Below are 25,207 nucleotides of genomic sequence, written 5' to 3'. Positions count from 1 at the left end.
GCTTAGCAGTGTCCACACAAAACTTCTAGAATGGGCTGTCTTGAGACCATCACAGCCTCCAGAGCCACAGTGTGCTGGTTTAGCATGGCCTTGGCTGCAGTCAGATGTGGAATTTCTGTTTTGTCTTTTATACCCCTAGCTCAGTCAGCTGCATTAAAGGAATGATGTGGTTTATGAACAGTCTTGGAAGAGGAGACTTTATAAAGGAACTATCAGACTACATGGAGAGTCAGATGATCCTATGTATTTCAGGCCATTGTCGTTTTCAGTGAATTCTTACTTTCTTGAGCACCTTTGGATAAAATATTTCGCCTTCCCAATTGTGAACTTCTGCTCCTAACGTTTTTAGAGCCCTCTCACTTTTCACTGTGATCTCTCACGCTTTACTGAAAGGTAAATGATTTGCCAAATTAAGTTAGAAGTTTATTCTCATAGCTTTTTGATTCACTTTTGAATGTATTGCTTCATTGATATCTTAGTCTGCTGTGCTGCAGTCACAAAATACCACAGGACTGTATGGCTTAAACAACAGACAGTATTTCTCACATTTTGAGAGTTTGAGAATTCCAAGATCAGGGTGCCACCATCGTCAGATTCTGGTGAAAGCTCTCTTCCTGGTTTACAGATGGTCATCTTCTTTCTGTGTCCTCACAGGGTTGGCGGGAGGTCAGGGAAGCAAGAGCTCTCACGCCTTTTCTTATGAAGGTCTCCTCCCATCATGAGGGCTCCCCTCTCCTGACCCCATCACCTCCCCAAGGCCCACCTCCTCATATCACCACATTTGGGACTAGGGTTTCAGCATGAACATTCAGTTCATAGCACTGATAGATTCATTAGGAATAGCTTCATACTTCGAATTTAAAGATGGATTTGTAGAGATTCTTTAATACAGTGTTGCTAAGCTTTTATTTTTATTTTTATTTTTGTTGGGAAAATTGTTTTTATTTTAATATGGAAATACAATCTACAGGAAAAGCTTGCACTTTCCTTTTTTTTCTTCGCATAAACAATAATAATGCAATTCAGGTCAAAGCACAAGGCAGAAACTTGAGAAAAGAACAGTTCTTACAAGTACATGGTCTTCTTTTCAAATATCCATGAAAACGTTTAACAACTAGATGGCTAAGTACCTACAGAAAGCTCCAAAACAATCATCTGGCCTTATAGTTTCGACAGGACTATATTGAATCTTAGATTTATCAGTCACTCCTTTCCCATTCTACTTGTTCTAAGAATTAAGTATATAATTAAAAAACCCACATCCTGATTTTAAATCTCCACTCTCCCAAAAACCTGTTTGAGGAAACAAAAATAGGGAAGAAGAAGATCAGAGCAAAAATATTGTTAACACTGGCCGTCCTTATGCAGGTGGACTACTACCAACTCCTGATGAATACCTGTGAAGGGTGTAGATCTACTGAAAACCCACCTGTTTGTTTATTTCCTGAGCACTCCCACCAAGCATCAGCCTTGGAATTCTTAAAGACAGAGTTAAGGTAGCACTTCCTTATTATTTCCCCTTTATCTGCTGGGCAGCAAACAAATTGAAATCATTACCCTAATAGCAATGTAAACTATTAGGTAAATGGCACATTGTAGATGCAGCAAGAGAGATGTCAGCAGGAAACTTCCCAAACACTGAACTGCAGGCCTTAAAATCACTACGTAAGACCTGAAGGAGGTTTCCCCGTTGGGATAAGAAGGACGGGCCATATTCACAGATATAAGGTAAAAGGAAGACACGTACCAAATCCAGTTTTCACCCCTGGCCTGAGTAAGGTGTCAGCCTAATTAGAGATGGTCAGAAGAAAAGCCTGGACAAAAAACAAACAAACAAAAAACAAGCTGTGAAGTTGAACCAGGGGAGGGACTTCCTTGGGCTGCAGATCCAGTCCCCAGCCCATGGGGCCTGCACACCTGCACCAAGGAGACGCCTGTTGTAGTCTGATGCTCTTAGAAATTCAAGTCATGCAAGAGCCTGTCTGCTTTTGATATAATTTCCCATATAGATTTCTTTATAAGGAGTTCTGTATTGGCCTGAAGATGTGACTCTGGTTTTTGACTATTATATTTCTGATTCCAAAATATAAAAAATATATTTTCCAGGCCAGGCGCAGTGGCTCATGCCTGTAATCCCATCTCTTTGGGAGGCCAAGGCAGGCAGATCACGAGGTCAGGAGATGGAGACCATCCTGGCTAACACGGTGAAACCCCATCTCTACTAAAAAATACAAAAAATTAGACGGCCATGGTTGGGGGCACCTGTAATCCCAGCTACTTAGGAGGCTGAGACAGGAGAATGGCTTGAACCTGGTGGGCGGAGCTTGCAGTGAGCCAAGATTGCGCCACTGCACTCCAGCCTGGGGGACAGAGCGAGACTCTGTCTATATATATATATATATATATATATTTTTTTTTTTTTTCCAGTATTGTGTGTGCATGGATGCATGTGTGTAACATTTTCTTATGTGAACATGGTGCATAAAAGTCAATATCCAAGTGATACATTCTCAGGCTGTTTCTAGGCCTGAAAGCTGAAGACAAGATAATAGGATATGGGCATCTAAAGGAGGTGACACCTTTGAGAAACCCTCTCTCAGGGTACATACAGGAAGTCAGCTTCCTCTAGACAGCATCTCTACAATTTATTACGTATGCTGCAGGATATATTCTAGAATTCCAAAATATTAATATAAGGTTCATGTATACTTGAAATATTTATGTGTTAAAATACTTCATATAGTACTTTATTTCTGTAAGCAAATTTCACACTAGTAAGTAGTTTTGATATGAGTGAAAGTTGATTAATGAATTCTTTTAAAGGACTTTCATATTATAAATTGTTTGCACATGGGCAGCATCAGAAGACAGTAAAAGAACATACACTTTGTGTTACGAAGAATGGGATTTGGATATCAGCCCTGCTTACTCAGAAGCTTGGGCAACTGATTTAAACTTTATGAGCCTCACTTTCCTAATTACAGCAGAGTGGGAGGTAGTAATTAGGGGTAATTAGGGCTGAAGATGAAAGGAAAAGCACATTGGGGATACGCTAGCCTCTTAAGAAGTGGTGGCAGTTTGTTGAGCCACTGTTAAGATTAGGATTTGTGGAAGATGGTAAAAAGGGAACCAGTTAGTAGTTGAGTGCTTTCTCCCTGCTAAGGTGCTTCTTAAATGTGTTCAGTGGAATGTCAAAAGGTGTTAAATGAAAAAGTGTTCCAGGAACAAATCCTTTTGTGAAACACTGCATGAGACAGAGTGAACCAAGTTCCCTTTCGTCAGAACTTTTCAGAACTGCTCTCATACAGAACTGCAAGGTGAGGTTTTATGAGGGTCCATGGAATTCTCCCTTCCCTGGACTTGACCACATCTCAAGGACCAGGTGCCCTGGGTTGCATTCAGGGACCGCTGTGTTGGGGTTGTTTGATTGCATCTCAAGGGCCAGGTGCCCTGGGTTGCATTCAGGGACCGCTGTGTTGGGCTCTTCAGTTGGCTATTTCCCATGACCTCCTGGGCCTTCTTCCAGAACGTCCATTTCTTACTTTGCTTTGGCTACAAAGTACTGAGTTAATTTTCATCTTGATCAGCATCTGAACTTCGCCAATTGTTGGACTAAGGGAAGTTTTCAGTCAATCTAGACACAAGTGTCCTGCGTACTTTTGATAAACATAATAGGTCTTTTTGGGCATCTCTTTCACAGTTTTTTCCTCTAGCTTTAATGTTAACATTGCTAGACATTTATAGAGTTTTGAAAAGTTTCTTAGCAGAGAAAAGTGTTCTTGCCACAGTAGTGATTTTATGTAGTTTTTAGTATTTATGGTAGAATGGTATGCTACAGGTACACATTGCAATGGTAACCTGCATGGAATACAGCTAATTGCAGGTTAATTACTGTTCCTTAAAACATAAATTGCGAAGTATTTGGTGATTAACACATATTTAATTCCTTAATTAATGTTTTTCCTAATTGCCTTTGTGTGGACCTGCCCTCCCATGGTTGGGAAGCAGTGGGGAAGGGCAAGTACCTGCCATCCTCAGGGCACCTGCCTCCTTTGATTTAGACATTGATTTTTTTGCCATTTGAAGAATAATATTTTCCTCATGCATTCACCGTCTTGCTTTATTGTGCTGATTAGAAAAAAAGAACTCTGCTTTGATTCTGCACCCCCACCTCCTGTTTCCCACCCCTACACCCTGAGGCAAAGGAGCCAGCCACTGATTTCTTCATATTCTAATCATGCATGCACCCCAGAAGCCTCAGCTTCCACCCAGAATTTCAGCCTTCCTCTCTGCTTTCAGAAGACAGTGGTTCTGAGCCCAGTCAGAGGCCAGGGAGGCAGTGATCTTTCATATAAATGGTTGCTTTAAAAAGAGAAACAATGCAAAGGTGGCTGAAAATCTCTCTCCCCCATGGCTCTCCATAAAGAAGTGGGGCTGGGGAGGGTGGGCAGGGATTACAGGGAGTGGGAGGATAAAGTCATCAAATATGAGAGCTTTGCTGGTTCACGAGAGCCTCCTTGTTAAAACAAATGCCTTAGATATACTGAAGGGTCCTGGGAGAAGATTAGGAGTGGATTCAGCTGGGCCCTGCTAGGAGTTCTTTGTGCATCAAGGACTCAAAGGAGCTTGTACTGGGGAAAGGGGTACTGAACCAAGATTCACCCTTGTTAGTCTGACGTCTCTCTGGGAAATGTGGAGTTGAGGGAATAGGGATGACTTGATCTGACTTATCTTTTCACATTTTGCTGCGAACTTTATTCCCCTGCACAGCTAGCTGTGTGCCTGTTTCTTTGCTGTATTTGCCTTCAGCCCACTGATTTTACTACAAAGCCATGTAAAGCCACAGCTAAGTGACAACAGGCCCGCTTACATTTGCTGCCTAGAGACAGTGTTTTAGAGTTGAATTGGTGAGTCTTTTCTTTTTTTTTTTGAGACAGAGTCTCGCTCTGTCGCCCAGGCTGGAGTGCAGTGGCTCGATCTCGGCTCACTGCAACCTTCGCCTCCCGGGTTCACGCTATTCTCCTGCCTCAGCCTCCTGAGTAGCTGGGACTACAGGTGCCTGCCACCACGCCTGGCTAATTTTTTGTATTTTTAATAGAGACGGGGTTTCACCGTGTTAGTCAGGATGGTCTCGGTTTCCTGAGCTCGTGATCCAACCACCTCGGCCTCCCAAAGTGCTGGGATTACAGGTGTGAGCCACTGCACCTGGCCGGTGAGTCTTTATAGATTGTGTTCCACAAATCCAGGGAATGTTAGGAGGCTTAGTTGACCAAATGGAAAGAAGCACTGGGTTAAACACTGCTGCCATTCTGCCGGCCATTTCGGAGGCTAGGAGTGGTTTTGAATCTCTAGGAAGGACATATGGTGAGTGGTGAGTGTGGGTGCACAGCTGGGGCCAGACTTTGGGCTTTGCAGAGTATTTCTTGAGACTAGTGTTCCCTGAAGTACACTTGGGAAATACTGATATGTGCCAGTTGAAAAATAGAACATACTTTGACTCCATAAATTCCTTGGCTATGGCCCTTATTCCAAGTGCAAGACAATTGAATTGCTTCATGCCTCCAGAGGATGTGGGGAATTTGCTGTGGCAGTGAAATATCACTGTCTCAAGCAGGAAAGCTAGTCTAGTAGGTGCCCCAATTGCATTTTGTGCTTAAAAAAGACAATATGTTTCAAGAAACCACTGGGGACACAGTAGGTTGCCAGTTTAATATTGACTTAGAATGGTATTTAGGAAGTAGAACAATTTGCATGATGTTTTTTTTCATCCTCAAAGATCTTATTTTTCATTATTTTTTAAAACTTGCCACATCTCTAAATTTCATTCTTAACTTGTACTTCTTATGTAATGATAAAGGATAAGTACTTCTATTGTTTACCATCTTAATCTCTGCATGGTCTGCTGCTATATACATATCAGTCCTGTTCTTTATGACTTCTAAGCCATGTTTTTTTCCTCTATCTTAATTTCTGTGCATGGCCTGTTGAATGAGTGTATGACCTATGATTATATCATACTTTTCTCTAAAGGGAAGGAGAAAACAAAAGTGAGGATGATTGCGTTATTGGTAGGAAAAACAGGTGAAGACATTTAAAAATAACATTGCAAGCACTAATAATTAGCTCCATTGCAAATTTGGCTGTTTTTTTGAGTGCCTTTACCTTTCCCAAAGTAGATTTTTATTTTATTTTCTGATAACATGTCAATACAAATACAAATGCTTGAATATTTTGCTCATGATTGTTAATGTGACATGTTTTGTGGTTTTGCCTGGACTCTTTAATATTACAGAAACTTTATATGTTCTATTTTTATGTAACTCATTTGACACAAACAAGATAAAGTTTTTGTAAATGGGTGTGACCCACCTTTGCATTTCATTTAAATCAAAACCAGAAGGATAGACTAGGTAATGTGTGGGAGGACCAACGTTTAATCCCCTTTGTTCTAGGGAACTGACTAATGACTTCCACCAGCACATTTTCCTGGGTAAGTATCTGTTGGTAAGCAAATCCCCTTTCTTTGCTTACACATAGCAAGGAAAAGTGGCAGCATGGAAAGCTAATTTTGCTCTTCACTGAAGCAGGGAGGATCAGGGAGGCTGTGGTGTTAAACTGCTTCCCCATCTCTCTTGTTTGGCAGACATCTGAAGGATAGCCTGATGTCAAACCTCTCAGAGACCAGCATCCAGGATGGATTTTCATGAGCAAATGAGAGCAATAGTCAGTTTAAACTATTGGTTAACCAGTTGTTTCCTCTCTAAAAGCAAATGGCTTTTCCCACAGTCTCCAAAGGCTATAGGGATACAACATCTTGTCTCCTGCAATGTTATTAGTTGAGACTGAATGAATGTTGATTCTCTCTATTATACATTTTCTTACATCCCAGGGCTGCAAATATCTGGAAGTTATCAGCAAAAGAGTGCTTTGAAATGGAGACTCAGAGTGAACCACATCACATGAAGAGAGTTGATTCTCAGTTATTTGCAGCAGTTGTGTTCTGTAAAATCACAGAGAATTAGTGAATAGTGAATTAGTGAATTAGTGAATACGGAACTACTTCGATAGGAAATACGGGGTTAGGTTCCTATGAGCCTTCGGTCACACTGTTTTTGTAATGTTTTTGTTTACTGATCAATACATCACCTCATTTTATATGTGTTTCTGTTGAAAGATGCCATATTTATATTGTTGATTCATTAACTTTGAACCTATGGCAAAGGGCAATAGCACTGTGACTCATGCTGACTGGAGTGCCTCTAACGGATATTTTTTCCTTAAGGCTTGTCTTCGCTTCCTTGCACTCTCAGGAGCACTAGACAGCCCGGAAGCACTGTACTTGGGTTCATTTTAAAAAGCAACATCACCAACAAGAAGCACAAAAATGGAAAAGCATGGCACTAACTAGACCCCCGTAAGGATACTCTTTTATGGTATCAGAGCTGAAACAAGACAGAACGTTGCCCTGCCTGACCTCAGCTGGGAACATGTGTGTTGAGCAACTCACATTTTTTGCTGCTCTGTGCATGTCCGCAGATACCATGAAAGCTTTGCAAGTATTGATTTTTGGAGGTTACAAATAAATTTTAGGAAGTAGGCAAATTCACAGATACGAGCCTTGAATAATGAGGATTGACTGTATTTTCTGTCAAGCCAAGTCCAAAAAAAGTGATACAAAACTAAGTTCTGTGTTGTGACAAAATTATTTCATAATAACATGACTGTGATTCAGACCCACAGCTTTTAAAATAATCACAATTTACATTGGGCTAAAGGGCAAAAACATTTTTCCTAAAAATGTTTCAGTAAACACAACAAACAAAAACCATTTAGTCCAAATTTAGCTAACACCAAAGAAGAGGGTATAAAATGAGATCTTAGGGTAGGTTTTAACATTGAAGTGTTACTAATTCTCAGTAGTTCAGTGTCTTTATAGAAGATTTTTGACTTCTAAATGAGTTAGGTTTTATTTTATTTATTTTATTTTTAATTTTTCTGATATTTTGAGGCCTATGAAGTAATTAATTTTTCTGGCTTTGTTTTGGTATATTGCAAGTATGTATTTTAAACATTTGATAATGATATTACAAACTTAAGTGGGTATTTAGAAAACCACACACGTAATATAATTGAAAACAAGGCAAGCCAGGGATAGGGTCTTCTGATTGCTGGAATGTGAGGCTCACCCGTGGAGCGCAAGGCATATTGTATTTAGCTGTGATAAAGTATTGCTTTTGACATGGGCTTTTTTGTTAACCAGAGTAATGATGGTGCATGGGTGAGCCAAGCAGGAAAGTTTTCTCTAAAAACAGGAGGCTGGATAGTAAATATTTCAGGCTTTACAGGCCAAACGCTCTCTGTGGCAGCTACTCAACTCTGTTGCTGTTGTATGAAAGCAGCCATAGCCAACATGTAAATGAATAAACGTGGCTTTGTTCCAATAAAACTTTATTCATGGACATTGAAATCTGAATTTCATATAATTCTCATGTATCACAAAATAGTCTTCTTTCTGTTTTCTCCTACCCATGAAAACTATAAAAACCATCTTTAGCTTGTGGGCAATATAAAAACAGGTGGTGGGACAGATTTGGCCATGGGCTGTAGTTTGCCAGCTCTTTTATTAAACTTCATGTTGTCAAAACTGTGCCATATCACTCTTCCCAATTGCTATATTTCTTATAAATCTGGATGTAAAAATTTTAGAACCTGGGTATCTATACATTAAAAGAGACGTGTGTGTATATATACATATGTATGTATGTATATGTATTCTATATACATATAGTCTCTCATACTTGCTAGTTAGGCAGTTTGGCAACATGAAAATAGTCCAGACTTGGAAGCAAAATAGATCTAGGAATAGACCCAACCCTGTAACTACTTGTGTGGACTCAGAAAAATTACCTAACCTTTCTAAGTTGGCTTACTTGTCCCTGAAAGGGAGCTAATGTGACCCACCTCACATAATTGACGGGGGAAAATTAGATAATGTATGCAAAGAATACCTGGGACATGGAAGTATACAAATAAATAGGTTTTTTTAAATTACTAAATTATTCTTTTTGAAGAAAAAGTTGGTACATGGCTCCATAAGAAATTCGAACCTTCTAATATAGAATATTTTCAATATATTTTGTTCTGTTTCATAAAAATGAACATGACACATTCCCAGATCAATTTCTTACACGTTTCTTTTTTCCTTTTCCAATGGTACTGTTGGTATTCTCATGTTACTGTTTCCTCTGACCTCAATCTTTTTCGACCTGGATGCTGGCATTTTCAAACATTCCTGTGATTCCCACTGGGTTCTGCACACACTTGGTATACTTCACTAGAGCAATACCTGAGAGTAGTTCCTTATTTGACAAAAAAAGATTAATTTTGCTTTTGACACCTTATAAGGGCACTGGCTAGAAAGGTATACATAATGAAAAATTTGCCGGATATCCAGAGTTCACAACAATGGAACCTTGAAAAGAATTCCAAAATCTCTTTATAAGAAACGTATTTAAGATGACCCTCATCTTTTGAGCTGCATGTTTGTTTGTTTGTTTGTTGTTTTGATATGGAGTCTCACTCTGTTGCCAGACTGGAGTGCAGTGGCATGATCTTGGCTCACTGCAACTTCTGCCTTCTGGGTTCAAGTGATTCTCTTGCCTCAGCCTCCCGAGTAGCTGGGACTACAGGCGTACGCCACCACACCCAGCTAATTTTTGTATTTTTAGTAGAGATGGAGTTTCACTATGTTGGCCAGGATGGTCTCGATCCCTTGACCTTGTGATCCACCCGCCTCGGCCTCCCAAACTGCTGGGATTACAGGCCACTGCACCCGGCCTGAGCTGCATGTTTTAATCCTCTTGTTTGTTAGAAAAAAAAACAAAGGGAAATCTCTTAATGGTTGGGTGTTTAAAATAGGTAATCTCAGACTATTGTATAGCATCTAAATTCAGATAGCTTTGTTTAGTCATATTTATTTCACAATAGGAAACTCTCCAGTACAGCTCATGCCTACTTTCTAATTGTAGTATGTATTGAAACAGTTGTATACTAAGTTGTAAACTTGATGAAGCAGCTAATAAAACTTGTACTCATAAGTCCCTTAACAAGTTTCTAAGAAAGAACTAGAAAATGGTTTTAATAAACATAGAAGTTATTGCTTCAAACTTGTGACACACTTTAAATGTATGACATAAGAAACTTTTATTTATATATTATGTATTAATTTTGTATGTATGTATGGGTAGGCATGCACACATAAACGGATCAACAAAGAATGTTTTTCTCTTCTTGACTGTGCAATTAGCGCTTTAAGTCAGTGCTTGAACCTGCCAAGTTTGAGAAGTTTACTTTTTAAAGTTTCTAATTAAACTCAGAGGGGGCAGGAAACGTATTTGTAATCAGATGCTGCCCTTCTTTGCCTCTTGATATTCTAGTTGGAAGACTGAGGGGAGCAAATAAAATTGCAAATAGAAGCTTGTCTTTAATTCTTTAGGCCTTGCTGACAAGTCATCTTGCTGGGAAATCTGGGGCGCACTGGCTTGTTTCTGAGACTGTCTTTGCCTCTAGTCCATAGGGATGAAGGCAGATAGTTGCTGGGAAATCCATGAGTTGTGTCACAGGTTTCCTGGCTTGTTTAGGGAGGAAGAGGCATGATTCTGTGGCAGGGAAGGATCCCATTGCTATGAGCTGTGTTTTTTGAATCTGTCATTTGGCCATTGCTGTCTTGTTCTATTCTTTCATCATTCATGTTTCTTGTTTTTTCCTTAACTAAAGCTTACATTTTATAAAACTGTCTGCATTGCTTAGATACTCCAAAGCATGTGGTAGATATTTTATAAATATGTGGACTAAAAGACTCAGAATTTCTTAGCGTAAAACTTCTGAGAGTCACCCATTCTTTGACATGGTGGATGAAAAACAGATCTGGAGAAGTCTAGATGGCTCTTCCAGGTCTCAGATCGTCTCTGCCTTTTTTTTTTTTGCACTGTCTTTTGCTTTGGTAGGGGTATGGCCCTGTATAGGTTTAAACAAAACATTATGGATTAAATTTATACATACATATCAAATTAAAAGTCGATCCACATGAGCATGTCTCACATGTACACTGTGTTCTAAAAGGTAATGCATTCCCTTCAAAGAATAAGGATAATTCCATGTTTACTAGAAGCTTCAGCCATTGTAGTTAATAAAGCAAAATAAAATTTCAATATGAAAGTTAGTTTTGATGAGGAAAGATTTCTTCCGCTCTTCTATCCATGATGTATTCTAAGTGCTTATCACAGTGCCTGGCAGAGGGGTGGCACTCAGTAGAGCCTTGAGTTCATTGAATGAATGAATGCGTGAATGAATAAGAAGGAAGAAGGAAGAGAGGATGGCAAGTGGAATGAAGGAAGGTCTGATGAACATTTCTGCATTTGGTTTTCAAAATACATTTTCCTAACCACAGCAACCGTGCTCTTGTGTGGCTGGTAGTGGTGGCATCAGCAGCCACCCCTCGGCTGTCCCTGCAGTAGCCATTGTATCAGAGCAGCTTGCAGGTTCCTGCAGTGCCAATGGTAGCTGTTTCCCGGGAGACAGGATGTGACTGTTATTCAGGGGACCTGTTTTGAGGGCCTCAGGAATGCTTTTTCCTTTACTTGCTCTCAATATTCATTTACGTTTTGTACTCCCAATTGTCTTCTTATAGACTTTAGTAGTAGAGAGAGAAATTAGCAGGGTCCCATTGCAGGAATATCCGTGCAGATCTTCCTTTCTCTTGTATTGGCAGTGGAAACAATTTATTAAACTTACAAACAGGATGAAGTTTTATTTCATTTCTGTTTTTCTGTTGTGCCTTTCCTCTCCCCTGTGTTATATGTTACTGTATTAGTGTTGTGGCACAGTGTCATCTAGTCTAGCAAGAGTTTCTGGGATGGCTCTGTCCCTGCGCTCTAGGAAGCCTCTTGAGCTTTTCCACTCTAGGCTCTGCTGATTTCTTTCTCCAGGTTCACATCCATCGCATACACGAAATAATGCAGGCCTAGGATCAAAATTTTTCTCTGAGCAATGTTTAGAAGTGAAAACATCATATTTGGAGTCAGAAAAATTGAGTTTAAAGATTGTATCTATGATAGACTCATTGCATTTATGGACAATTACTTTGTATCTAAAGTTTTTCATTTTTTTTTTGAAACATGAAATTCTTGATTTTGTATGAACTAATGAGATAATGGAATGATATCTTCCTAGTGTATGTAACATATGTGCTTAGTAAATGTTAACTTATAATTACTTTTATAAATTGAAATTGTAATGGAAACCATTGTAGAGTCACATGCAGTAGTAAGAAAAAAAGGAGATCCTCTTGAGTACATGTTATGCCATTTCCCAGAATGCTAACATTTTACAAAACTATGGTACAATTGTCTTCTGTACAATTGTACAAATATATACAATTCTGTACAATTTTGTTGCCTGAGTAGGCTTGTGTATCTCCCACCGCATTGAAGATGCTAAACAATTCTACCAGCACAAGGAGTGGTGGTGATGTCCTTTTGTAAGCAAACCCATCTCCCTTCTGCCTCATCTTCCTCCATTCCTACCCCTGGCAACCACTAATTTGTCCTCCATTTCTAAAATCTTAACATTACAAAATGTTCCATAAATGGAATCAGAGTACATGATCTTTGGGGATTGGTGTTTTTCACTCAGCATAGCTATGGGGAAGTTCACCCAAGTTGTTAGGTACATCATTAATTCACTCCTTTTTATTGCTGAGTAGTATTTAATACTGTGGATGGACCACAGTGTATTATTTACCAGTTGAAGGACATCTGGGCTGTTTCTGTTGTTTGGCTATTATGAATAAAGCTCCTGTAAACACGATGTGCACAGATTTTTATACAAATGAAAGTTTACATTTCTCTGGGATGAATCTCCAAGAGAGCAATGGTTAGGTTGTGTTTTAAGACTTACCATCATGAGTCATGGTTCCCTGGTGAGATAGTTTCATTCTGTATGTAAATGGAGGTAAAAATAACATTCATGTGGATCTTTTAAATGATAGCCTGACAACTGACACTTAGTAATCAATTAATCAGGTTAAGAAAATTGATAACCCTTTTACTCGTTCGTTCGTTCATTCTTTCTTTTTTTTTTTTTTTTTTTTTTTTTTTTTTTTTTTTTTTTTTTTTTTTGAGACTGAGTTTTGCTCTTGTTGCCCAGACTGGAGTGCAATGGCACAATCTCGGCTCACTGCAACCTCTGCCTCCTGGATTCAAACGATTCTCCTGTGTCAGCCCCCTGAGTAGCTGGGATTACAGGCTTATGCCACCATGTCCACCTAATTTTTGTATTTTTAGTAGAGATGAGGTTTCACCATATTGGCCAGGCTAGTCTCGAACTCCTGACCTCAGGTGATCTGCCTGCCTCGGCCTCCCAAAGTGCTAGGATTATAGACCTGAGCCACCATGCCTAGCCCTGGTTCGTTCTTTTTTGCCTTAGTTTCTCTGAAGTGGCTCCACCATCTCAAAAAAGTCTACCGTTCTTAGAACCTCCAGGCATGTAGGCCTTTTCCTCTTCTCTTGCTTCTCCAATTATCGAAGAATAGCTAATGCCCTCTTGATTTTGCCACTGTGGACATTTTTATATTGTTTTGCTCTTGATTCATAGCTCTACTGTCTGATGTTCAGTTATCATAGTCTCTTCACTGCATTATTAATAGGCTGTGTTTCCTGGTGCCTCTGTCCTAAAGTGAAGTCTTCTGCAACCCGGCCACAGCTGACCTTTGTGTCAGTAGGTCCCAATTTTCCCCTTGAAGGCCATGGTCATGACCACCTCAGGGCCTTCACGTGTGCCCAGGACTGAGCCTGGTCCTCCTCACACTATTAGCTCCTTCTCATCCTGCAGCTATTGGCGCAAATTTTACCTCCTCATGGGAGGTCCTCCGGGTATGTATTCTTCTAGTACCCTGCACTCTTCTTTCATTACACTTACTGTATTTTTTTTTCACTTATGTAAAACTTACTACCCCACATGGTCCAGTGTGGTCAGAGAGTTTTTCAGAACCTTTAGAAAAGGTTTAGATTACCTAAAGCAATCTAAATCTTAAGGTTGTCTCTGGATGGAAAACAACTACAATCCTAATGTGTGTATGGCAGTGGGTTTAACATACAGTGCAACCTTAAAAGTCTTCTTTAGACTTTGTTTCATGTTCAGGATCTCTCACAAGATCGACTCTGGCTTTGGGTGGGGAATCCTTTCTATTTGCCGAAACTCGTGGAGAGGGAACCCCAAAGCCTCTTCCATCTCCATGTCCCCATCTCCCATTCAAGCAGTTTACTCACCAACAAGTTACCGTCTGTGCCAACTCACTATCCTGTGAGCTTCCTTGCTTTTCCTGTTGTGTACGTGCCATCCCCCACAACCCCATGAAGTATCCTTTCACTGTGGGTTTTCTAAATTGGGCTTCTGTGTAACTCATTCACTACCTATTGACCTCCCTGAAGATTGGGGTGGGGTCTTACCTATCTTTGTAGTCTAGAACCTGGAATATTGACTAGCAGATGTTAGGCACATTAATGAATGAATTGGTGAAAGAATAAATGAAATTATATGTCTTATATATAGCAGATACTTGAAAAAAGTTAGACGAAATGAATAAATAATGTAAATCTTTCTTAATTTTCCAGGTGATTTTTGAAGTGATAACTTCTGGACATCAAGGCTATCTCGCTATCGATGAGGTGAAGGTGTTAGGACATCCGTGTAGTAAGTTGTCTTTACTTGTAAATATTTGGGTACATCATTGGGGGCATATTTACATGATGAATGAAGAGAAGGGATGAAAACCTGTGAAGAGGTCATCCTGCCAAGACACCTCCCTGACAGACCTGTATGTGTTGGTTTGCCAGCCCAGAAATCCGAAAGCATGTCCTTAGTGTAAATGCCATGGTTTGTATAAGTCTAAGTATTTTAAAATTTGGTTCAGTAATGGGGAATCAAGGAATTCTTTGGCACGCTCAGACATCTTTGCAAAGAACCTGTTTATTTGTTGCCATGGACTTTGGAATTCCCTTTTCAGTAGTAGCACAAGGTTAAATATTGAGAATCTGCATTTTGTTTCTAAGTCCAGTATGTTTTTGGCACAGTTCCTTAGTATTTATTACATGGTTTCAGATGATATAGCTGCAAACAGGCCTGGGATCTGTCAAATATAAGATACCTACCTAAACCTGGGGATCCCAGAAATGGCCTGCTCTTCATCTTTTAAAGATTAGTACTTTAAAATAGTACAATTGGTGATAAGCATATAATTTTAAAAATATCTACTATGAACAACGAACAGTTTATCATATTTGTATGTGAACCTTTTTCCTTAAAATAGTGCAGATTGCTAGATCTATTTCTCCCCAAACCCCGCCCCCCAGGGGCCACCACAGTGGTGAGCTGGTTGTTGCACCTGTTATGGTTTCTAGTCTGCACACAGCAATAGACTGTAGCTGCTTGAAGCAGAAAAGGCATCCTATTGAAAAAGAATTGGAGGGCAGTGGTATTCCTGATATCACTGGTAGTCTAGACTCAGATGATGAGCAGGCCCCCAAAGTGAGGCTATGCAAGCAGCCACAGCAACCACTATGGCAGTGGAGCCAGCCGCGAGGTCAAGGGGAGCTGGCGCTGTGTCTCTGCGCGCCTTACCCTTGGAAGATGACCCTTGCCCTAGACATTCTGCACTGACTCTGGGCCTTGGCATCTTTGGCTTTAGGTGCAAAACCCTGAGGGGCATAGTCAGAGTGAGCCAGCTAGATCACGCACTCATTCATGCCTGGCAATTGGTGTGACTAGGCACGTGAGTTGTTGACTTTTCCCACTCTGTCAAGGGAGCTGGGCCTCAACTTTTACTGAGAAACATACAGTGCCGAGGAACTGAACACTGCAAATGTGTGTGTGTGTGTGTGTGTGTGTGTGTGTACACTCTTTCTCATAATCCCCATGGGTTTATAAAAGCAAAAAAGTAAGGATTGCCTTTTGTAAATGCTAATGAATGGTTTCCAACCATACAAATTTCTCTGTATTCCAACTTTTTTTTTTTTTAACTTAGTGTTAGATGTTTTAGGTCAATCTATGGTATTCTATCATATGGATTTACTAGTTCTATTTTTCTAGTATTTTATGAACATTTAGTGTTCCCCCCCATTTTTCTATATTAAATATTGCTGCAGTGAGCGTTATGGATGTGCCTCCTGGTGCAGTGTTGAGAGCCTCAGTGGAGTGTGTTCTTAGAGGCTGAATTGCGGGGATGTAGTGCAGACACATTTTTAATTTTTTTGGATGCTGCCAAAATGCTATGAAAAGTGTCTGAACCAGTTTATAATCCCACCAGCAATGCATGGTGGCTTTATTTTCCCTATATCTTTGTTCAAAATTGATGTCACCAGACTTCAAATTTTTGGCCATCTGAGGGATGGTAACCTGCTTTATTTTTAGGATCTCTGGCATGAAAGAGAAACTGGCTAGTTCATACATTTCACGGGTCTTTCCTGATGAACCCTACCCAAAATTATGAAAGAGTGGCTATATCTACAATAATAAAAATAGAAACATTTGCAGGAGTGGCTCAGCTTTTTATTGCATGGATTCGAATAGATCACCAGGACCCTCTTTGTAAGCTTTATAGAGAAGGCCTGTGTGGTTGTTACCTGATGAAGGTATCGCAACACAGATGTCTAAATTCCATCTAAAGGGGTTTTGCTGTCTCTTGTATCTTTATTTGGTGCTTTGAAGCTTGCCAAACGTTGAAGATAACAGAAAGCAATCATTTGTTCATTACAAAGGCAGATGTTACTTTTGTGTCATGTTACATTTGTCTTTTCTTCTGTTGTCAGCAAAACTGGGGAGTTCAAGAAGATTCCCTGTCCCCTCCCATTTCCCCAGGAAAACCATCAAGGCTGTACCTAATTGAAACAGCAGGGTAAATTTAGGAGCAGAATGCAATTACCTGAGCTGGAACTCAGCCAAATCCTTGGAGTAATAGCCTCCAGCTAGAAAAGTGCCATGAGATCTTCTAATTTGCACAAAGTTCATGGTCTCTGATTCACTTCTTACTAGGAGGTTAAAAAAATAAGAGCCAGTAATTGCATGCCTACTAAGTGCTGAGCACTCTAATGAAATAGTCTGCCTCCTTGTTTCTTAGAGCAGAGCTCATGGCGAGACAGGTGTACTGGGTGCAGGTGTGGTGGCTGAGTCAAGGCTGCACATGGCTTTCTATTACATATCCTGGGCTCCTTCTTCCACATCTGGCCACTAGCCAACATAATAGCTCCTGAAGTGTAGCCCCTTCCATTTTACTGGATTTTAGTCATTATGTGCAGCAAAGACCTAAAGACTTCATGCTTATCAGTGCCTTCCTAAAACGTGTCTCATGCAATTTTGTTCTTCCCATAGGAGATAGCTTCCTATGGCTATAGAAATGGTGTTTATGTTCTCTCCTTTGGAGAATACCTGTGCTAATACCTAACTGGCTTTGGGAACTGCTGTGAGGGCACAGAATTGCAAAACAGGCTCTGTACCAAGGTGATGTATGGTACAACAGCGTTGTGAACTGTAAGCCTTAAATGGTTTTGATGATAGCTCTTCCTTAGCTATTTTTTCCTGAATCTCTATGTTAATGGGGAAAACATGCAAATAAAGATTTTAAAGAAGGCAATAGTTTGTTCTTAAAATGGAAAGCTTTACAGGTAATATTTTATGAGATTTCTTATCAGGATTTTATAATAATGAATTATTTTGGAATTTTGATGTTCATTAAATTTAAATCCTAAAGCAGCATTAATATTTTATATCTAAAACTATGCTTTCCAAATGGCTGCAAAATTGCTGAATCTCATTTGCTTCACTGTAAAGGCTCTTATTTGGATTCATATAGGTTTATGAGTAGGCATTACAACATTTTTTAATATTACATATTCTGATACAAGTATACAGTTGCTCATAAAGTTGACTTTAATGTAGTGACAATAAGATGCAAGATCAGCCTGAAATGTGGAGATGACTGTGCAGAATCAGCAGCTCTCTAGCGTACAACCACTTCTGATAAACAGATAATTTTTGCATTTGGTATGCACACTAAAAATATATTTGGGGCCGGGCGCGGTGGCTCAAGCCTGTAATCCCAGCACTTTGGGAGGCCGAGACGGGCGGATCACGAGGTCAGGAGATCGAGACCATCCTGGCTAACACGGTGAAACCCCGTCTCTACTTAAAAATACAAAAAAACTAGCCGGGCGCGGTGGCGGGCGCCTGTAGTCCCAGCTACTCGGGAGGCTGAGGCAGGAGAATGGCGGGAACCTGGGAGGCGGAGCTTGCAGTGAGCTGAGATCCGGCCACTGCACTCCAGCCTGGGCGACAGAGCCAGACTCCGTCTCAAAAAAAAAAAAAAAAAAAAAAAAATATATATATATATATATATATATTTGGAATTTGGTTCAATAATCCTGGCAAGAAAAGAGGCGTTTTATTATAATAGCTTCCTAATGTTGTCTCCTGTTCTTAAATACATTATGAGCTGTGCATATATGGGCATTTCTCTTATTACCTTGTGGTACTGATAATGTATTTTTATGTCTTAAAAACCATATGTAATTTTAATGGATTTATTGACATATCACTCACATAATTGATCCATATTTAAAGTGTACAATTCAATAGTTTTTAGTTTATTCACAGAGTTATGTAACCACGACCATAATCAGATTTAAAATATCTTCAACATCCGCCAAAAGCCCCAGTACCCATTAATAGTCATTCTTCATTTTCTCTTGTTACTGGTGGAGGTTGTCCAGGTCCTTGGTGTCTTGAACAAAGATTTGGACAAAACGCACAAACAAAGCAAGGAAAGAATGAAGCAACAAAAAGCAGAGATTTATTGAAAATGAAAGCACCCTCCACAGGATGGGAGCAGCCGGAGCAAGTGGCTCAAGATCCTCATGACTGAATTTTCTGGGGTTTAAAATACCCTGTAGAGGTTTCCCATTGGTTACCTGGTGTACACCCTATGCAACTGAAGTAGTGGTCCATGATCAGTCTGATTGGTTGTGGGAGGGGACCAATCAGAGGCTGAAGTGAAGATACAAAGTTACACCCTCTGCAAACACCTGATTGGTTGCAGAAAGCGACCAATCAGAGACTGAAGTGCAGTTACAAAGTTATACTCCTATGCAAATGAAGCTTGGCCCAAGACCAGCCTGATTAGTTGTGGGAGGTGATCAATTGGAGGTACTTGCAATTTTTCATCTGCCACCCAGAAAAAGTGGGGAGAGGCAGTGTGCACAGGAAGTAGTTTCTGGTCCTTTTGTCACTTGGGTTTGGAAAGTTGGGATTTTCCTTTTGATTTAATTCTAGGAAGTCAACATGATTTGGCCTTAGGTTCCCTGCCTCTAGACTGTATTCTCCTGACTTACTCTGGCCACCACTCCTAGCCCTAGGCAACCATCAATTTGCTTGTCGTCTCTGTAGATTTGCTTGTTCTCCATATTCATTTAAATGCAGTCGCACTATATGTGGCCCTTTGTGTCTGGCTTCTTTCACTTAGCATGTTTCAAAGTTCATCAGTGTCGTAGTGTACATCAATATTTCACTCCTTCTTAAAACCGAATAGTATTTTATTGTATGGATATACCACATTTTATGTAAGCATGCATCAGTTGATGGACATTCAGGTTGTTTTCACCTTTGGGCTATTGGGAATAATGCTGCTGTGAACATTTGTTATCAGTTCTCTTGGGTATCATTCTCTCAGACATACACTTAGGAGTAGAATTGCTGGGTCACATTGTAACTCTGTTTTTAGCATTTTGAAGAACTGTGAAGTTGTTTTTTAAATTGGCTGCACCATTTTCCATTTCAAACAGCAGTGTATGATTTCAATTTCTTCATATTCTTGCGAATATTTATGTCTTTAAAAAAATCATAGCCATCCTTGTGAGTTTCAGGTGGCACCTGTCTGTAGTTTGGATTACCTAATGGCTAATGATGTTGCGCATCTTTCCATGTGCTTATCGGCCATTTATATGTATGTTTGAGAGAAATGTCTATTCAGATCCTTTCCTCATTTTTAATTGAGTTATTTATCTTTTTATTATTCAGTTGTAAGAGGTTTTTATATATCTACATACAAATTCATTATCAGACATATGATTTGAAAACATTTCCCCCTAGTCTGTGAGTTGTTTTTTCATTTTCTTGATGGCATCCTTTACAGCACAAAGGTTTAAATTTTGATAAAGTCCAGTCTTCATTTTTTTCTTTCATTATTTATGCCATTTCTGTTATTTGGAGTTGTATCTAATAATTCTTCTAAGATCATGAAGCTTTTCTATGTTTTCCAAAGAGTTTTATGGTTTCAATTCTGTATTTTTTTTTGAGATGGAGTCTCTCTTTCTCACCCAGGGTGGAGTGCAGTGGTGTGATCTCGGCTCACTGCAACCTCAACCTCCCACGTTCAAGTGATTCTCCTGCCTCAGCCTCCCGAGTAACTGGGATTACAGGTGTCTGCCACCAAGCCCGGCTAATTCTGTATTTTTAGTAGAGATGGAGTTTCACCATTTTGGCCAGGCTGGTCTCAAACTCTTGACCTCAGGTGTTCCACCTGCCTCGGCCTCCCAAAGTGCTGGGATTACAGGCATGAGCCACTGTGCCCAGCCTATAGTTTCAATTCTTACTTAAAAGTCTATGAGCTATTTTAGTTAATATTTGTGTATGGTGTAAGAAAGTGGTGAAACTTCATTCTTTTGCATATGGATATGCAGTTATTCCAGCACCATTTGTTGACACACTGTTGTTTCCCCGTTAAATTACCTTGGTACCCTTGTTGAAAATTAATTAATAAAGACTTATTTCTGGACCCTCAATTCTATTCAGTTGATCTATATGACTATTCTGCTACAAGTATGATACTATTTTGATTACTGTAACTTTTTAGTAAATTTTGAAATTTGGATCAGTGGGTCTTCCAAGTTTGTTCTTTTCTCATTATTGTTTTGGCTATTCTGAATCCCTTGTAATTTCTTCTTTTTTTTTTTTTTTTGAGATGGAGTCTGGCTCTGTCGCCCAGGCTGGAGTGCCGTGGCACTATCTCAGCTCACTGCAGGCTCCGCCTCCCAGGTTCAAGCCATTCTTCTGCCTCAGCCTCCCACGTAGCTAGGACTACAGGCACCCACCACCTCGCCCAGCAATTTTTTTTTTTTTGTACTTTTAGTAGAGATGGGGTTTCACTGTGTTAGCCAGAATGGTCTTGATCTCCTGACCTCCTGATCCGACCGCCTTGGCCTCCCAAAGTGCTGGGATTACAGGTGTGAGCCACCGCGCCGAGCCAATCCCTTGTACTTTCAAATGAATTTGAGAATCAGCTTATCAATTTCATTCAAAAAGTTTCAGCTGGAGTACTGATAGGGATTGTGTTGAATCTGTAGACTGGTTTGGGTGAGGGGTTATTGCTATTTTAAGATTATCAGAATTTGTGATCTGTGAATGTGGGATGTCTTTCCTTTTATTGAAGTCTTTTAAAATTTCCTTTAATAGTATTTGTAGTTTTCAGATTACAAGTTCTATTCTTCATTTGTTAAATTTATTCCTAAGTATTTTATTTTGAAGTTGTTTTAAATAGAATTGTTTTCTTAATTTTATTTTTGGATTGTTCATTTCTAGCTTGTAGAAATGCAATTGATTTTGTGTATTGATCTTGTATCCCGAGATCTTGATGAACTTTCTTATTAGCTCTAATTGGTTTTTTGGTGGATCCATAGGATTTTCTTTATACAAAATTGTGTTGTCTTCAAGTAGGGTATCCAGATTCCTGTTTTTCCAACCTAGGTGAATTTTATTACTTTTCTTGCTAGTTTGCCATGGCTAAAACCTCCAGTACAATGTTGAATAGAAGCGAAAAGAACAGAAGTGCTTGTCTTGTTCCTCATCTTAGGAGGAAAGCTTTCAGTCTTTCAGCATGATGTTGGCTGTGGTGTTTTGTAAGTGCTTGTTTTTAGGAAGAAAGTTCGTTTTTCTTCCTAGGTTGTTGAATGTTATCAAGAAATGCTGCTGGGTTTTAGCAAATCCTTTTTCTCTATCAGATTATTACATAGCTTCTATCCTATATTCTGGCATATTATATTGATTAATTTTGGGATGTTAAAACAACCTAGCAGTCCTGGAACACATCTCACTTGGGCATGGTGTATAATCTTTTTTTATATGTTGCCATGTAGCAATGAAACATTATACAAAGTTACTGGGATATATGATACCTTGAATTCTGAAATCTTAAAGTTATACAGAATCATGCCATATTATTATGATGCCAATTTAAAAATAATACAGTGAAAAAGAGATAAAGCCCTTTTAAACTTCCATGTGCTGTATATTGGATAAATTGAATACAAAATCCAAGACTGTCCTGTATTATTACTTGGACAATAGGAAATAAGTCAGCAATTTCTTTAAATATTAAAGTTTATAATATGGCCTCCTAAATTCAAAGTTATTCTTATTTTTAAAAATAGTATTTTCCTTATTAATTTGTGTAGTCACACATTGCTTACCACTCCCAAATTTAGATTTTTAATGAAGATGTATTAAATAGTGTGATTGAAATAAGAAGAACAGTGACAGAGCACAAATTAGAATTGTTTTCGGAATTATGTTCTGCCGAATAATAACAGATTCATGTGCTTTGGTTGAGAGATGTGTGGGATTCAGAATTAACCTTTCATTTTAAACATGTGGGAACACAATTTGGACTTTTCTCCAAAGGAATATCATTCTTCTTAAGATACAGTCGACTTCTAAAAGTTATTTATATGTAGCGGCTACCTTAGTTTTCTCTGATGAGAATGTTGAATCTGTTTTTCCACTTGAAAAGTTATTCCACTGAAGCCTATTCTTACCTTCCAAGGAAAACAAAACTGACTTTGACCTGAAACATGTTAAGAGAAAAATTTTCTGCTTCTATCACAATAATTACTTGACTTTTTTTTGACCTATAATTTCATTTGTACAATGAAGATAACAATAATGTTTTTCTCACTGAGTAAATATAGGGACTACATTAGTTAATGTACATAAAGAATTTATCACAATGCTTACCACATTCTAAGAATTTAATTAATGTTAGCTATTATTAATATTCTTATTAGGCACTACATTGTGATAGACTTGCTAGAATTAGTTAGCTGCTAATGGTAAACCTCTAAATAGCTAAAATGATTGATATCCTAGATGGGGAAATTTAGTTGTATGTCCATTGTTAAATTCAAAAAATGTTTGCAAAATATATTGGTTCTCAGTGTTAGAGTAAGCAGTACCAGGCTGCTCTTTTTGGCAGCAATTTGCTTCCTTGTTTGTGATGATATGTTACACAAATAGAGACAAAAATATTAACTCTGTTTATTCTGGTGGTTGGGCATGCATCCCGTACATTTCAACCTATGTCATTACATTAAAAAGTAAGTTAAAGCAAAAGGGGGTTAGGACATAGTCCTCTTGTTCCACTTTAGTTTGCACTTTGATCTCACAAATTACTCTTCTCTGATTTTGTTGCTAGTATTTTTATGCAGACTTTGAAGAATCAGTAATAATGAAACATCTACAGAACGATTTATATCTTGGTCAATGATAATTATTGACTTTGGGATCAAAGGCTTATTTGAGATCAATTAATACCTGAAAACCTCTATTCTTTCTTAGTAAGAAGCAAAGAATATGGAAGCGATGGGAGGATTGGAGAATTGTACTAAGAACCTGTTTGTTATTCATGGAAGATATTTAGTTTTTAAATCTCCTACAGGTTTTAGAAGAAAGCTGGCATAGCATTTTGAAAGGGTATCCAGGAGACAAACGGGCCGATAAATTTGGAGAGAGAGAGAGAATATTTGTTTCTGAATATGAGATAGATTGAAATTTCTATTCTAAAGGTGGTATACACCTGATGTTACAATTAAAGTAGTATTGCAAGGTTCAGAGCATACAGCTCAGCATGGGATCTAAACTTTTCTGGCTGTCAGGCTCTTTTTCTTGGGTCCTTTTCCAGGTTCCAGTGATAGATCAGTTATTCTAAATAGTAAGGAACATTTTTGAGGGCTAAGTACGAGGCACAGAGAATGCCTTGGCTTCATCATCTTATTTGTTCTTTATATCAACACTGCGAAATAGGTACTTTAAAAAAATCTCCATTTTACAAATAAAAAAATTTTGTGAAGATTTAGGTTTAAGAACTTTTGCATATATTCAGAGATAGTAAAGGACTGAAGGAAGTATTGATGCTTGAACACAAATGTGCGGAAATCCAAATCTGAAAATAGTATCAGCCTTAAGCTGCTAGCCACCTGAAAATGGTTCTAGGATTTATAGCACTAAACCAGGGGAATCTAGGCATCTTAAAAGCTTTGAAGATTATATAAGCCTTTAATATTTACTGAAAAAATTTACACCATCAGCAGAAAGTTTGACTTTCACGTTCTTGGAGGAAACTGGTCTCACAGTCATTATCTTAAGTGAAATAACTTAGAAAAACAAAACCTACACGTGTTCACTTACAAGTGGAGCTAAACAATGTGTACATATGGACATAGAAGAATAATAGACATTGGAGACCCTGAGAGGTGGGATGGGGAAGGGGGTGAGTGATGAGAAATTACCTATTGTGAATAACGTACATGATTCAGGTGATGGGTACATTAAAAATCCAGACTTCATTGCTATGCAGTATATTCAAGGAACAAAACTGCACATGGACCCCTTAAATCCATTAAAATACAAAAATTTAAAAGAAAGTAGTATTCCCAAACTGGGCATACCATGGATGAACACACCTTTAGCGGAACCAGTGACAGTTCTCATATTCGCATTATTTTTGACTATTACGTTTGCTGATAGAGCAGAGTGTATGCATTTTATAACTTTCTCGAGAAAGATTACAGAAGTTAGTACTTACTGTATTTTTAAAAATAAACAGCAGAAATATACTTCTCACAGTTCTGGAGCCTGGAAGTCTGAGATCAGGGTGCCAACACGGTCAGGTTATGGTGAGGACCCTCTTCTGGGTTGCAGACTTCCATCTTTTTTGTTGTGTCCTCACATGGCAGACAGGGGGAAAGAGCTGAGTCCTTTTCTTTTTTAAAAAGATGTTATTTTATTTTAAATAATAAGACCAAAAAAATAAATTGGCACATAATTGTAC

At 38.9% G+C, this 25,207-nt stretch overlaps 1 protein-coding gene across 3 annotated transcripts in view; it reads left to right on the top strand.

Moving 5' to 3' along the window:
* Positions 1 to 25,207, top strand: part of PTPRM (protein tyrosine phosphatase, receptor type M) — an 840,737-nt gene that overhangs the window by 332,011 nt on the left and 483,519 nt on the right. For all 3 annotated transcript variants that reach the window (XM_025365055.1, XM_025365057.1, XM_025365054.1), the window contains exon 4: positions 14,673 to 14,751. In XM_025365055.1, the coding sequence (XP_025220840.1) occupies positions 14,673 to 14,751 (79 nt within the window). The remainder of the gene's footprint in view (positions 1 to 14,672; positions 14,752 to 25,207) is intronic.

Source organism: Theropithecus gelada, chromosome 18, assembly GCF_003255815.1.
Source record: "Theropithecus gelada isolate Dixy chromosome 18, Tgel_1.0, whole genome shotgun sequence".
In the NCBI taxonomy this organism is placed as follows: domain Eukaryota; kingdom Metazoa; phylum Chordata; class Mammalia; order Primates; family Cercopithecidae; genus Theropithecus; species Theropithecus gelada.
This window is presented reverse-complemented; position numbering and strand designations above follow the sequence as displayed.